General features: G+C 37.0%; 1 protein-coding gene across 3 annotated transcripts in view; it reads left to right on the top strand.

Annotated features, from left to right (window-relative positions):
• The window catches only part of Kcnip4 (potassium voltage-gated channel interacting protein 4), a 1,047,644-nt gene that overhangs the window by 216,937 nt on the left and 815,145 nt on the right, over window positions 1–15,562 (top strand). Inside the window, exon 1 of one of the 3 annotated variants that reach the window (XM_005366015.3) lies at window positions 4,558–4,716. The exons of the other annotated variants lie outside the window; for them this stretch is intronic. Within the exon in view, the coding sequence (XP_005366072.1) occupies window positions 4,629–4,716 (88 nt within the window). The 5' untranslated portion in view covers window positions 4,558–4,628. Of the gene's footprint in view, window positions 1–4,557; window positions 4,717–15,562 lie in introns of those variants that run through there. 3 annotated transcript variants of the gene reach the window in all.

Below are 15,562 nucleotides of genomic sequence, written 5' to 3'. Positions count from 1 at the left end.
CACTCTTGGGAATATACCCAAGAGAGGCCTTATCATACAACAAAAGTATATGCTCTACAATGTTCATAGCAGCATTGTTTATAATAGCCAGAACCTGGAAACAACCTAGATGCCCTTCAGTGGAAGAATGGATGAAGAAAGTATGGCATTAGTGATCTTAAAAAAGAGAAATGAAGGGAATGTGGCTAGAGCCCTCATGTAACAACTAGTGTCACTGTGAAAACAAGGTAAGCTAGAAACTGGAGCTTGCTCTCTGTCCCACCATCAGATGCAGTGGAAAGTCCCTATTTCACAAAACAAAAAGAAAGGCTTCACCAAGACCCGAAGATGAAGGTGCTTTCTTCCAGGGACTTCTCATCCCTGCAATGATCAGAAATAAACGTGTGTTGTTTAAGCCACTAAGTCTCCCTTGTATTTGTTATTGAAAACTTGATGAATACTATATAGACTCCTATACTTTTGACATCTGGAAGGACTGTAATGGTAAATACCACTCTCATGAATATTTAAAAATAAACAAATTAATTAATAAGATACTCTGCCCTTCAGAGTAAATTTGTGCTACATCAGTTTAAAACGTATTCAAAGTAAAAAAAAATAAAAAAAGAATATACATCTAGGTAAAAAATGTATTCAAAGTAGAACCTATGTTTTACTTAACTTCAAAAGAGTCTTATTTCTTTTAGTTTTCTTTTTTTCTTTTTAAATTTTTGATTGGCATATATATATATATGTATATATATACTTGTTGTATGATGTGATGAGTTTATAACATAAGATCATACAGTTAATATGCATTAATAAGTGATTCTACTTATTTATTCTAATAAGAGTGTTTTAAATCAGCTCTCAGAAGTTTTGAAAATGAAGCCAAGGCCTTCGGTTACCAGGCTATGAAATATAACAGTAAAGCATTTTTCTTGTTCATCTGAAACTTTGTAACTGATCATTATTTCCTGTGATTCCTCAGCCTTTTGTAACCACTTCTACTTTTTGTGTGTATAAGTTTTATACATTTAGATTTCACATAAAGTAAGAATACATATTATTGATCATTCTTTTTCCATTTTCATTTACATTAATATACTTCCAAGTTCATCTGCATTGTCACAAATGACAAAATTTCCTTATTTTTAAGGTTGAATAGTTTTCTATTTTATGTGTACCAAATTTTACCCATTTACCCCTTAAAGGACACTTAAGTTTCTTTTACATTCATAAATTTTAGATGTGCTAACTGACCATATGAATACAATCTATTTGGGATATGTTAATTTCAATTCTTTTGTATGTAGGCCTGAAAGGGATTTTGACAAAGGTATGATATCACATAATACAGGAAATATATTCTTTTCAAAAAATTATACTGAAAACTATATCTATATATTTATATATCTATATCTATATACCTATATCTATCTATCTATCATCTATCGATCTGTCTATCTATCTCTCTATCTATCTATCTATCTATCTATCTATCTATCTATCTATCTATCTATCTACTTGTGCACAACAGTGAAATTTGCCCTTAATGTATGATTCAAAATGGATTAGAAGTGAAAATTAAGATCTAAAATTAAAATAACTTAGAAAAAAATGTCTAAAAAATAGTATGACTTTAGCTTGTATGATGATTTTTTTTTCAAATAGAAACTCAAATTTGCAGAAAACAACAGGAAAAATATATCAAAATGTTGGCAAAATATATCAAAAATGTTGGCAAAGTAAAGAAACAGTTATGATACGAGAAAGGAAAATTATGGGTTGGGAGAACTATGTACATCCAGTAAGAGACCGCTATGCCCCAATACAAGATATTTGTATATCACAAGACCAAGAAAACATCCCAACTAAAAATGAGAAGGGCACTTGAATAGACATTTCTTTAGAAAGACTGGCATATGATCCAACAGTATATGAAAAGCTTCTCAGAATCATTAGTCAACAAGAAAATGAAAATTGGTATCATATGAGCTTTATTACACAATTGTTAGAATGTCTATAACCAAAATGAAAGACAGTGAATATTGATGAGAATGTGGAGGAATGGGAACATGAGCAGGGATTTTAGAAAAAAAAATATGGGGTTTCCTAAAGAGCTGAAGTCAAACAAGCATGTGCATTTTAATTTTATACCATAGCATTTTAACAGTTCATTTAGTGTGTCCCCTAATTATTTAAATCACAGTTAAGTCTCCATTAATTCTCTCTTTTTGATGCCCTAAGTCAATAGACCAAACCCCATTAATTCTATTTCCTTGACTATCCAGAAACAAACTACCTTTATTTCTACTGCAGGCTGTGCATGCCTCCATCATGTCTCTCCTGGACCACTGTGGTTACTCATCACTGGTATTCTGTCTCTCCTCTAGCTCATTGCAGGTCATCTTTACTTAGCAGACATATGAGACGACTTTCTTGCTCAGGTACTGGCTTGAAATGTTGTTGTCCTTGTCTTGTGCTTGCAAGCATCTCTCAGAAGTCTCTCCTGAATAAGTATACTTCAGTGAACACATGTGTCTTGCTCTCCTTTAAGAATGCTGACCTCATGCCCAGCTTAGGGTCCTTGCAACAAAGCTGTTCTCTCTACTTCATTCACCCTTGACAGTTCATGCTTGACTCCTTATGTTTTATACACTGGGATCTCTTTTACACTTTTGTCTTTCCTATTTAGTCCACACATTTTTCTATCCTGCTACTCTAGTTTAGCAGCTACCCACTTGTGATATATTCTTGTTTCCTGTTTGTTTATATCTTCCTTCCTATCTGAGGTATAGGTACCATGGCATCAGTGTCTTCTTGTCTCACTACTGTGTTCCCAGTGCATGGAACCATGTCTGGCTCAGTATAAACACAATAGAGAAATGCATAAGAGTGCTGTGCTTAACATCCTATTTTACCTTCCAACTAAAGAATAACACACACATACATAATAATTTCAAAGCTAAAATAATGTTATTTGTATCATCATCCAAATTATATAACAGAATATTTGTCTTTCGTGTGTCAAACATTGTCAGAGATGCCATATGTATAGAAGAAAATGTTAGAAGCATTTTGCTAGCTTGTATGCATAAGTGTAGTTTTATTTTAAACCTGTTCATCTTAGTTTTAAAAATTCCTGGAAAGTGTGCTTCTTCATTAACCCACTGAAATAGGTACATCATTGAGACTATGGATTTGAGGTTAGAGTTGGAGAGCGGACAAGTTACCAATAAGTGTCTTTAAGCCTGAGATTTCACTTCGTCTTTTTATTCCTGAGTAAGAACATCACCTGATACATAGCATTGTTGAAAAATACTAGTTTCAAAAAAAAAAAAAATACTAGTTTCAAAGAGAACCATTACATGTGTCAAAAACGGGGGTAGAGAGCCCTTTAAAATAAGGGGCTTAAATTTCCTTTATGTGCTAAACTTCATAAAGACAGCATGTATATTTATACGGAGTCATTAAAAACAAGCAAAAGCCCTGAAAGTGTTAATTAAAAATATAAAGTCACCCGAGAAACTGCCCAAATCCCTGAAGAATTCTGACCTAATGACACTTTCAAAGTCCCAAGCATCCGATTTTCTGGCACTATGACAAACTGCCAGTGTCACATTACTCTAGGTACAAAGGTGCCCCGTGCAAAGCAAAGGCCCTAGGGATTGCTCTTCTAACTTAAATCAGTCCATAGGGAAATTACAAGTTGCATTTTAGCTTTTAAGAAGAAGACGCTGATGTGGTTCCTGTTTTTAGCACAATGCAGCAAGTTAACTTTGGGGCTCTATTGCCCCAACGTATAGAACTTACCAACTGTGACTTACGCGTTATTGGGTTTGAACGTGGATAATGATTTCTTCCGATTCCCAGATACCTGAGCCTGGACAGTGCAGAAATAATAGTGTTTGGGGTATGAGTTATTTTCTACCTTAGAGTTCATGGGCTTGAATATATCTCCGTAGCACAGCAATATTGCTTTTTTTCATTGCTTTGGTCAGAATCGGCTTCTTCAAAGAGCTCCCCACCCCAACCCCATCTAGGCTCTCTGAATATGATTACCACTGTGTACGGGGCCAGTCTGAGTTCTGGTCTCTAGCACTCTTTCCAATCTCCCCTTAATTATTTAGAAGCATTTTGGGCATTCCCGGATCCCGAGATTCCTCCCCAGTAGATCCTGTTTAGCAGGATCTCTTATTGGTGTCCCAAGGGCTTTGGGCTCCAGTGACCTGTCTTCTGTCTGCTCACCTGCTTACATGCTGATTCATTGATGAGCTGGCAACGCAGGCTCCGCCTCCCTCGGCGTGGTCCTTGAGGTTAAATTGCTTCAGGAGAGATGATGCCGAGCTGCACCAGAGCTGGGTTACTACAAGTGTATAAAGCAGCAGCCTATCTGTTGCCACGGAAGAACTTGGTGACCGTCCTGAGAGGCAGCGCTTTCTCATTGCCCTGTTACTCTTGCGTCCGCGCTGGCTGCTGTACCTTCTGACTCAGGCACTCACAGCTAATTCCCCAGGAGTTGTAAGGCAGCTTGATACATAAACTGAGACAGAAGTTTTCCCTCAGAAGCCGCCTTTTTTTTTTTTTTTCCTTTTCTATTGGCAAAGACTACTGACGCTCCTCAGAGGAATACCTTGTTCCTTAAGATGAGTGGCTGTAGGAAACGGTGTAAACGTGAAATATTGAAATTTGCCCAGTACCTTCTCAGGCTATTAACAGGTTCTCTTCATACAGGTAATGACTTTTTTTTTTTTTTTTTAAATCAAGGCTAGCAGAGCTTGGTAAGGGAGTTGAACCAGAGTAGAAAAGGCTCACTATTTCTTTGTTGTGATTTTTCTTTTTCTACTGTTCTCAATAAAATGCAGTCTAGTTTGCTGAGCTTCCTTCTGCTAAAGACATGTGCTGTGCAGCTTTGGTTTGGGGAGGGGGGAGAACTGGGTTGTCTGAATGTATCTTTTATGTTCTCCTGGCAGCGCCACTGTTAGCTGTGCCTGAGTCTAAGGAAACAGCCTCTGTGATTAAGGAAGGAAAGAAGAAAAGGGCCCAGTTGTGTGAGGGGGATTCTCCTCCCTGCTGTTTGCTGCAGTTTATGGGAAGCGCATAAAAAAGCTACCCTCCCTGCCAGCAGTTAAAGATTCTCTACAACTCTTTGATTGTTATAATCCCCAGATTGTTTGCAGTATTTGATCTTGGTGCGCGGCAGTGAAAGAGTTAAGGCCATTTCTTTGAGAATTCTGAGTTCCTTGCAAGATGTGAGCAAAATGTGCCAACAGATGAAGAGAAACGTGCTCAGGAGAGAGAGCCTTGATGTTTGTATCATTGTAGTGGATCTCAATGTTTAAACATTGACATAATTGCAATGGAAACTTTACTTTCAATCTCAATGCCGGTAGCAAGAAAATATTTTTTAAGGCGTTATAAAATGGTGAGACCAAACCAGTAGATGTGCTGCCAGTGAAATTCTTGAGCCCTGTCAGTATCTTAGAGCCAGGCAGGACCAAAATTAGTCCCCACTGATGACAGATACTGTTAATGGACCATCAAGCAAAGCTGTCTTAATATAATACTACGCCTGGGTTCCAGCCGTCGGGAACTATCCAAGTGTAGAGTTTTTCAAATCTGAATAATGAGGGGAAACAGTTAGATAAAGAAACCCAGACGGTGTACTATAAGGTTAAGAGATGAATTTGATCTATATTTTATCCAGAGAAGAGAGAGGTGGTATGTTTGTTAACACACCTGCTTATGTGACGGCATTGGCAGTATGAACTATTGGAAGTCAAAGAGTTCCAGTAAATCTTCTTGGGTATTAAAAATGTCTTACTATTCTAATGTTCACGTCCCACTAATACCCATATGCTAATTTAAACAGTGAACGATGTGTAGAATTTCAATTATGAAATAATGATTGAAAGCCTGTATCTAACTTTTTCATCTCGGAGTTTTGTTGTATTTCTACCAAATCTTCACATTTCCAGTGTAAACAGTTATTTGGATCGATATGAGCTTATTGGTATTTATTTCTTTGCTGCATACGTACTGCTAAGGCAGTGTGTTATTTAAGAAACCATGGCTTGGTCACTACTGTTTCGTACCTGTTGTATGATCTTGTTGTGTGTTTAGAGAAACTGTATACAAAAGGAAGCTCCCAGTAGCTGTTTCTTTCTCGTTGAGTGCAGATGCTGCCTTGTGCCCTATTTGTTTATTCTGTTCGTATAACAGTTTTCTTGAACTTTTGATTTCAAAGATCCTTATGGCAATGACAATAGTTGTGAAGTTGTAGAGCATAAATATTAACGCTAAATACAGTCAGCATACAGGTTATCTAGTGGCAATGTGGGAAGCTAGTATAGAAGCAGTATTTTAAAACCTATTCATTGCACATTTGGAAGTCAGTGTAGGTGGTAGCAGTTTCCTGGTCCTGAAGCACAGGCCACCACATACCTGTGCACTTGAAGAAACAAGAGCCCAAGGTTGTTATCAAGTAGTAAGCTAGACTGATGTCCTCAGAAATGAGCTTATGACAATTTGGTTCTGGCATTTTTTTTTGTCTTTTCAGGCATAGTAACAAATTTGAAATCCAGCTGAGTTCTTCATAACTGTTCGGAATTCTGCTCACAAAGGCCAATGTATGCATTTACTAGTAGCTGTGATAATATACTCTGTTCATATTGCAGATTCTAATGCAAAATTCATTAGAACACTTTTGGGTCCCTGAGCTTGTAATTAATGAAGAAGTAGGGAGCTGGGCTGAATCAGTTTTAAAATTTTGCTTTAAAGTTAGATGTGGAAGAAGTTGCTAATTGCATCCAGAACAATCAGCATATGTCTTTGTAGTTATCAAAATTTTAAAATGATGTGATCATTCATTGGCTGCCTTTTTGCTTCTGATCATAAAATCTCTTATCCTTAGTTCCTCACTTGACATTATCTGAGGAAGTAGTAATGTTCTTTTTACATTTAAGAAGGTTAATTCAGAAATACCAGGTTTGTATTTTTTGCCAATTGCTTCTCGATTGTTACCAAATATATACAGAAAATTCACTGCAAAGATTTATAAACATGAATGACGTTTTGACGTGTCCTATTAGTGATATCACCAGTGAGAGGGGAACAATTTCCTGAGCTGACAACTTCTCATGTAAGTTTGACGGTGTCTAGGATTACATATGTATGAATAAATAAATTAAAGTTTTTCTAAAACAATTTTATGTGAGAGAATACTGATTTAAATGTAAGTTTTCTTCAGACAAGATAATACCCATGAATGGTGATGGTGCACCTCTTTAGTCCCAGCACTAGAGAGGCAGAGACAGGCAGATCTCTGTGAGCTTTAGGCCAGTCTGATCTACAGAGTGAGCTCCAGGACAGCAGGGTCTACATAGAGAAACCCTATCTCAAAACAAAGCAAAAAAAAAAAAAAACCGACAAAAAAATCAAAACAAAAAATAGTAACTTTTCCCAAACTTGTGAAGTATATTCTTTTTCATGTTAAACCACTTCTCAAAGAGTGATTTCAACATGAGCAAAGTGGATCCCAGGCTAGGCTGAGTAAAAAAAAAAGTGAGGCCTTAATTCAAAACTAAACACACAAATGAATATTGTCAAAGCACATATGCTGGCTTTACTTTAAAATGTAAAATTTTAAGAGTTCCTTTAGTATAAATAATTAAATATAGAAATTGGTGCACAAGTAATACAAGTTAGTGACTTCCAGGATAGAAGAGCGAGATTTTTTTCATTGGTTTAATTGTGCTATACATTTTTCTCTAATCTACTCACTGCCTCTCCCCTCCCCTTGAAGAGCAAGACTTAATGCAGGGTCAATTATCTTATTTCTTAGTTTGATATGTTGTTTCTTGATATACTACATCAGATTTAAGTCTAGATGGGGCTTCTGCTACACAAGGTACCCTACTATATCTAAACCAATGGGAAAGCGTTATAAAGGTGAGCCTAGTCATTTGAGGCTTCTATCAGTGGATAATGTGGGTATCAGTGCTCTATTTTACAAATGTTTCTGCCATTACAAAAATGTGTGATGATACTATAGATTCAAATTTTCAAATGCTTCTCCTTTAGTTTTTTTTATTTGAAGGTTATTTTGACACTACTCAAAAATTGCCTATATCTTGTTCTTGAAAAAGCAAGACCTAGACACATTTTCCTATTAGGAGCTATTACCTAAACATATGTTTGAGGTAGATATTGCTTGGAGCTTTTTGCAGAATTTAGGTCTACAAGCTATAGGTAGGTTAAAGTTCAATCCTTCACTTAAGAGTAGTAAAAATGATTTAAGTAGAAAAGTCTATTAAGCTTTCAGTTGTTGTTTAACTAATGCATTAAAGTATTTCAGACTTAATGAAATTATATTATTAAAAGCTGAGGTAAGAATCCATCTCATTCCATAAAGAACTTTACCCTAGGAAGAGGGTGGGTGAGAATGGAAGGAAAAACAGTGAATAAATCCATATATGTAGACAGAGCACACCTTTGGCTTTCAAATTTGAGTAAGAGACTTTTATGCCTTACATAATATTATTGAGTTCTTGTGTACCAAGCCTCACTAAGCTAATCATGTACAGATTTAAATACTTGAATGTTATATTTAAAAGCATGAAGAGAAGTAAAAGCTATTAGCAAACACTGAGAAATGGCAAAATTGCTCTCTGGCCATGCACCCTTCTTTTTCTATAGCCTCTTTTTCTCCCTTCAAGATCGTAAATTATACATTATTTATCCCATTCTCCAACTTTCTTGATACCCCTCCTCCATCTAAAGGCATTATATAATTAAAAACTGATAAACTCAAAAACATATTCTAATAAAGAGATAGGACTTTCTATTTTCCCGACCATGTGGTCCTGGCAAATAAAATATGCTATTTGTAATCTCTTTATCTGTCAGTTTAGAAATTCATATTATCCACTATTTTGTCTTACTTTTAAATTAATCCCTTTTACTTTTTGGTTAAGTTTCTTATAAGTCAACTCTCTATTTTATAAATGCATACAAAATGGAACCATTGTTTGTATTGTTATTTATTTATTATTGTTTGTCATATTGCTACCTTCCTTTGCATGGGTGTGTGTGTCTGTGTGTTCTTCCTGCTGCTGAATCTTGATCTTACATAAGAACCACAGGATGGTATTTATACCTGATCGTCAATGAGTGTAGGAAACTTTGTTTCTTTTTCTGGGAAGAGTTTACATTTTAAACTTTATGAAAATAATTATTTCTCCTGTGTAACTTCTCATGCAGGAGTTACTGGGAATGGGGGAGTGGGGCTCTTGCTTAAGCTTTTGCAAATCTTCCTTGAAGTCAGTCTGCTTGTGGTCTCTTTGATCCCAGCAGACACATCAGCAGCAAGTTTGGGTTACTGCTTGCATTTGAATTCACACAAAAATAATCTTTGTTAGTGCATTCTTTCTCTTTGTTTTCTTTTGTCTTTTTCCTATAATCAGGATATCAGGTAAGCCCAGAGAGGGCTTAAATACTCTTCTTTATAGATAGGAGACTGATTTTTATCACCATGACAATTTCAGAATGGTGGGAAGTCTGATCACATAGTCTTAGACATGATTAATTTAAAACTCCTTTGTGGACTAATTGACTAAATTAATCAATACGTTCCACAAGGTCTGAAGGGAAGAACTAAATACTCATAAGAAGAAATGCTTTTGCCACTGCTGCTTAAGGAAGTCAGAGGTCCCATATCACTAATGGCAGAAATGCATTCCAGGATCTTATTTACATACTCAGAGAAGCACTCAGGAGCCACAATACATTGAGACCATTGAGCTGATAGTGCAGGCATCACCACAGTGTGTATCAGTTCTGTGTCTAGCTGGCGAGAGATCTTACACTCTGGAAAGGGAATTTATCAAATGAATTTAAATATGGGCAGAATATAAGGAACTGGTCAAGACTATGCCTTCTCTGAGGCTGTAGAAAAATGTACAAAAGGGAAAAGCTGTTTCTGAAACCTGTAAATAGAAACTGCAGAGAATCGTTGAATAGCAGCTGAAATTCAGAAGAGATGACCCCTACCTACAAGGATCAGGTAGGCAGGAGATAGTCCAATATAAATCTCTGTTTCTTTCTGCCTTTAAACTTTCTGTCAGCAGACTCTGTGTGTGTTATCAGCTTCCTGTTACTGCAACAGAAACCCAAGGCAGTAAACTTTAAAGAAAGTGTGAATTCGGCTCATCAGTCTGAAGGTCTGGGCCCGTGTAGTGTTGGTTTCCTTCATTCAGTATCTACAGTAAAGCAGAACATCATGGCATAAACAGGTGGTGCACCAAAACTCCTCCCCTTATTTCTGGGAAGTGGGAGAGGGAAAAAGGGACTGGGGTCCCATTTCCCCCTCCAAGCACATGCCTGGAAAAAAAAAGGCATTTGAGAGATATTCCAGGTCCACACTCTAAAAATCCTACATCACTGATGCAGGTGGGAAAGCTACTCTAAACAAGAGAAATACATGTCTGTCTGTATTAATTTGCCTTCACCCAGAACCCTACAGCAGCTTTCTTTGTTTAACATGACTAACAGTGGTCATGCTATTCCCCCTACAAAGAGGTAGTGCAATGAACAGAAGCAAGTTGATCATATCCCTGGAGACTCATAAGATAACTGTATATCAACGACAGACTCTATTATCATTGTTTATCTTTTATTTGGACCAAAGCAGACTCTGTTTACCAAGAGGATATTACTGTAATCAGTCAAACTCAGTGATGCCAAAAGATAACATGATGTGTGTTTTGTAGCAGATGGTATCACAACACCGTGAGACTGAAATATGGTTTGTTTCTTCTGTGCAAATGTATGGGATTTCCTTGCTAATGTATATTTTTCTCTAAACTTTTCTGTCAGCAGGGGGTCTATTTGTGAGCTCATGATTAGTGGTTGTCTGAGTTCTGAGGAGCTGCCATTTATTGTAGAAGGAAGAAAAGTGCAAATAACCACTGTAGAATTTGTCAGCATTAATGTCATTTTTATAGTAGAAGTTAAATGATTTTACAAACAAATAGTTTGATCAAGACTTGCAGAGTATCTATATCATAATGCCCATTCTTCTGCCTGAAAGAAATAGTTCAGTAATACAAGGGTATTTAAAGACATTATTTTTGGAGGACTGGTGTTTATCTTGGTGTTTTTAAAGGACAGTGGCTAGAGCTCAGCCCATGATAAGCATTTAGTAATGTCTGTGAGAGTGAGTCCTTTGTTACTGTTTAAGGAGAGCTGAATCAATGGCCATGATTATGGGAAGATGTGCTAAGGTTTGGTTAGGGGAGTCACCCCATCCAAAGGGTTCAATTACTTGATCCCTTCCTTTATATGTCTGGATCAATATTAGTACTCCTTTCTTCTACTGTTTATAATTATAATCTCTAAAATATATTTATTTATTGGCATGTACAGTGTGTGTGTGTGTGTGTGTGTGTGTGTGTGTGTGTGTGTGTGAATGTGGCCATGCACCTGCTATAGCTCATATGCAGAAGTCAAAGGAGAGTCCTTTGTAGTCTGGTCTTTCCTTCCTTGAGGTCCATCTCTTGTTTCTCCAGCTGTACCGTGTATGGCAGACTTGCTGGGTCACAAGTTTCTGAGTGATCCTCTTGTCTCTGTCTCTCATTTCGCCATTAACGGTAGGAATGCAGATGTTCACCAGCCCATCTGACTTTCACATGGTTCTGGGAATGGAGATTATTTTGTCAGGTCTGTGGTGTCAGAGGTTTTTTTTTTTTTTACCTAGAGCTTTATCATAGTCTTAATGACAAGAAAATATTTTATCATGATAGAAAAATTATATGTTTAATCCAAAAAATGTGTTTCAGGAGAGCTTCTCTCCACTAAATCCTTACCTGCTGTAGAGTAGCAGGACACAGAGTGAAAAGGTGAGCAGCCTTGGACTGCTGCTCTAGCATGGGCCCTTATCACAGCTGTGATATCACTCCACTTCTGTAAGCAGAGGCACCTCAGGGAGAGAACAATAATATCTCTTACATATTTCTGTTGCCAGACAGCATTCAACAAGCACTTGCTTTGGTCATTATTATTATTAATATAGCACCTATATGCTAGCCTGTTTGTTTTATTCAAATTAAAATTTCAGGAATGACAACTGAATGCTTAATCATGATTTGGCTCCTAGTAGTTTGGAGTAAACACAAAAAAGTTGTATAAATGGCAGTAATTTTTAAACTCCTTGGCTTTTTATTTTAGTAGTAACTATTATCCCCATTTATTCATTTAAGTGAGATGGATTAAATGTGTATTAAGAGCTGAGCCTTGTGTCTTTGTGCGTTAATTTCTTCATGGTTCCCAACTCCCTGGCTTTGCTTTGTGAATACAGCAAGTAAGTAAGGGGCAGTCAATGGGGCAGTTAATGTTCAGTTAGCCCTGCAGCATTTGCTATGATTTCAGAAGAGAGCTTTCTCTTGTTTTCACCAAGGGTAGTCAAGGATAGCGGAGAGCCAAGAACATGAGAAAGAGGCTGAAGAGAAATGCATCAAACCAAGACAAGGAGCCAGCAGCTGAGGAAGAATCGGCGACATTATTTGCAGGTTAAGAATTCACACATGATCTGATTGCTGTACAAATTCCCAGTCAAGTCCAACAAACGGTCCTATTTTCTAGGTGGAGAGAAACTGTGGCATTTTTTTTTTTACACGGTCAGGTACTGAAGGTCACATTTTATCAGTTAAACACCTGCTCAGAGCTCATTTATCTTCCCCCGGAAGATATTATCCTCCCCTTCACTCTGAAGAATTTGCTGATTTAATTCCTTTTTGAGCTCTCCTAGCACAAGTCTTTCCATATGATTCTGCATTTAATTACTCATCAACACTGCGTTATTGAACAGAGTCAGGTGTTCATGTCAGGGCTCAAGGAGCTCGGCATCTTCTAAGAGACAAACATACAATTTGATTCCTCTTCTCCAACATAGCATCATATTTACTGTACAGTAGTAAGGAAAGCACATGCACCATTCCTCACAGTGTTAGGGGAAGATACCACAGTAAATCTTATATGTCGGTGTCTGTATAATTTAATGTGACCATTTCTGATTCACATTATTGGATGGAAACCACACCAGGGAGTATTTTGCATAAAAACTAGTCCAAGTTGTGAAATTCTACCATGTACCAGGCCTGGTATATAAAGCCAGATTTGTCTGGATCCAAACTATGTGTTTCACTGTGAATTCTCCTTGGTGAAATTCAAACTCACCCTGAAGAGCTATGTCAAGGCTTTAATTATTGGCTCCAGGATCTGGTGTCATTTCCTGATCAGCCAATCCAATCCAGCCAATGTATTTATATCAGCTTCAGAGATTTCCTTTACAGAGAGGGCACTGAAGAGTAGCCTTGAGAGGAACAGGAGAGACATCTTAACAGTCAGGGCAGGGAATAGACACAGATTAAAAATTACACAGATAAACTTGGAAGTGCATGTGTGGGCATGTGTGCAAGTATACACACAGACATAGACATACCACACATACACACACATATACAGACACACACGCATGCACACACACACACATACACACCATTCCACCTTTCCATGAAATAACACACCCTAAATCCTTCAAATTATTCACAATTGTCTTTGAAGATGGCAGAAGTTTTGACAGTCATGTCTGTTTTATTTGTTTATAACCAGTGCCTGAGCCACCTCTAACACAGGGCTAATGTTATCACATGCTCATTTCATGTTTGCCAAATGACAAACCACCACTGCACTTTAGGGAATAAATCCACTTCAGTCTCTCTGCATCTTTCTCCAAAGGCTGGCAGCATTGTGGCTGCTGCCTCTATCATGCCTTCTGATCTTGAGCACTTGAGCTCCTCACTCGAATAGCTGCTTAGGTTTCACGCATTTTTTTTCTTTTTAATTTCTATCCAGTGTATCTTCTTGTTATAGAACTTCTTGGGGAAAACTCAGAGCATTGAAAGCTGCTCCATTTCTATTTGAAAGCAAAGGAGGAATAACACCATAGTTTTACATGTGTGTAGAGCTGTATACTTGTCCATTTATTTTCAAAATCATACGTAAAACGTGAGTTATGTATTGTGTATGTTTTTTATTTCTAATTTGACTATGTACATACAGTTGGATTTCAATATCATAATATAGTTAAACAGATATGTACATGCCTATGTGTATAACAAAAATTAGTATATTAAAATAGACATCAGAGAAGGAATGAACATTGTGGAATAAGCTAGGTGTGCTGGCACATGCCTGTGATCCTAGCACTTGAAAGCTAGAAACAGAAGGATCAGGTCAAGGTCTACCGCTACTACATAGGAAGTTTGATGCCAGCCCGAGCGATGGAGGACTCATTTAAGTATATAAGTAAGCAAACAAAATCCCCCAAATAGAGTAGAAACATTTCTGTTCTTTCAATCCTCATGTGTAAAATAATTCTTAAAACAGAAAAGATACTTCCTTTTATTATTGTATTGTAACCTTAAGGGATTTGTCAGAAAATAAAAATAAATAAAAATTGCTATTTGTCGTTTATGTGATTTTCACTCTTTTTTTTCTTCTTGAGTTAGTTTTTCACAGAGAGTCTTGTCTCAAATTTTCAGTCCTCTTAACCTCCATGTGTTGTGATTACAAACTAAATTTATTAAGCTTTGAATTTGTTTGTTTTTTCCTCTGCTGTTTACTTTTCATTGTGAAGTTATAAATTCCCTTGCTTAGTATTTTTGCTCTCACAATGGGAGATTTCATTTTTTCAGGTCACTTGGTTAGAATAAGGCTCCTGAGAAATCAGTCATGTTCGTCTTCCATACTATGACAAAATGCATAGAGCCAGTTTTATTTATGGGTCAAACATAAAAGAATATTCAACTGTCTTATTGCCTGAGCCAAGCTAGAGTCAAAGGGATTCCAAAAGTATGAAGCCAATTCTATAGAAAAGCTTTTATAACTGTAAAGATCAATTTTATTCTGTGTCTACTATGGTTTAGCTCAGGGAAATGATACTGCCAGCTCTGGGTCTTGCTATCAAATGCATGCAAACATACCTTCCAATGAAACTGCCCTAGTTCACTTCCAAGTTCAAGCATAATCCCAACACGTTGAGCTAAAGAGTTTTTCAACCTGCAAGTGCCTCAGGTACTCAACACAATGACAGTGATAAAGATTCCATGATGTATATGATGAAACTTGCCTTCATGTGAGTATCTGTGTTGGGATATGTTAGTAGAGCCTTGACATGTCAAAAGTCAGTTTGTTTTTAGCAGCCACTTGTTCTGATTTATCCTAGGACATAACAGCAAATTAGTCTAGTGATGTCATTAACATTGTGTTTAGTTCAGAAGACATTGGTGCTCTCTCTTAGCAATTCATTGATTTGGCAACCAATACCTGAACTCAAATCTTAGCATAGTCTTTCCTTAGTATGTAGTTTTTAGCAGGCTTGTAGTACTCAGAGTAACACAGTAAGTGAACTTTCATGCTACAATAAATACATTTGCAAGTCAGAATTTCTTCCTTCCTTCCTTCCTTCCTTCCTTCCTTCCTTCCTTCCTTCCTTCCTTCCTTCCTTTCCTCCTCCTCCTCC

Source organism: Microtus ochrogaster, unplaced genomic scaffold, assembly GCF_000317375.1.
Source record: "Microtus ochrogaster isolate Prairie Vole_2 unplaced genomic scaffold, MicOch1.0 UNK5, whole genome shotgun sequence".
NCBI classification, from domain to species: Eukaryota; Metazoa; Chordata; class Mammalia; order Rodentia; family Cricetidae; genus Microtus; species Microtus ochrogaster.
The sequence above is the reverse complement of the archived record's forward strand: the minus strand, read 5'-3'. Positions and strand labels throughout refer to the sequence as shown.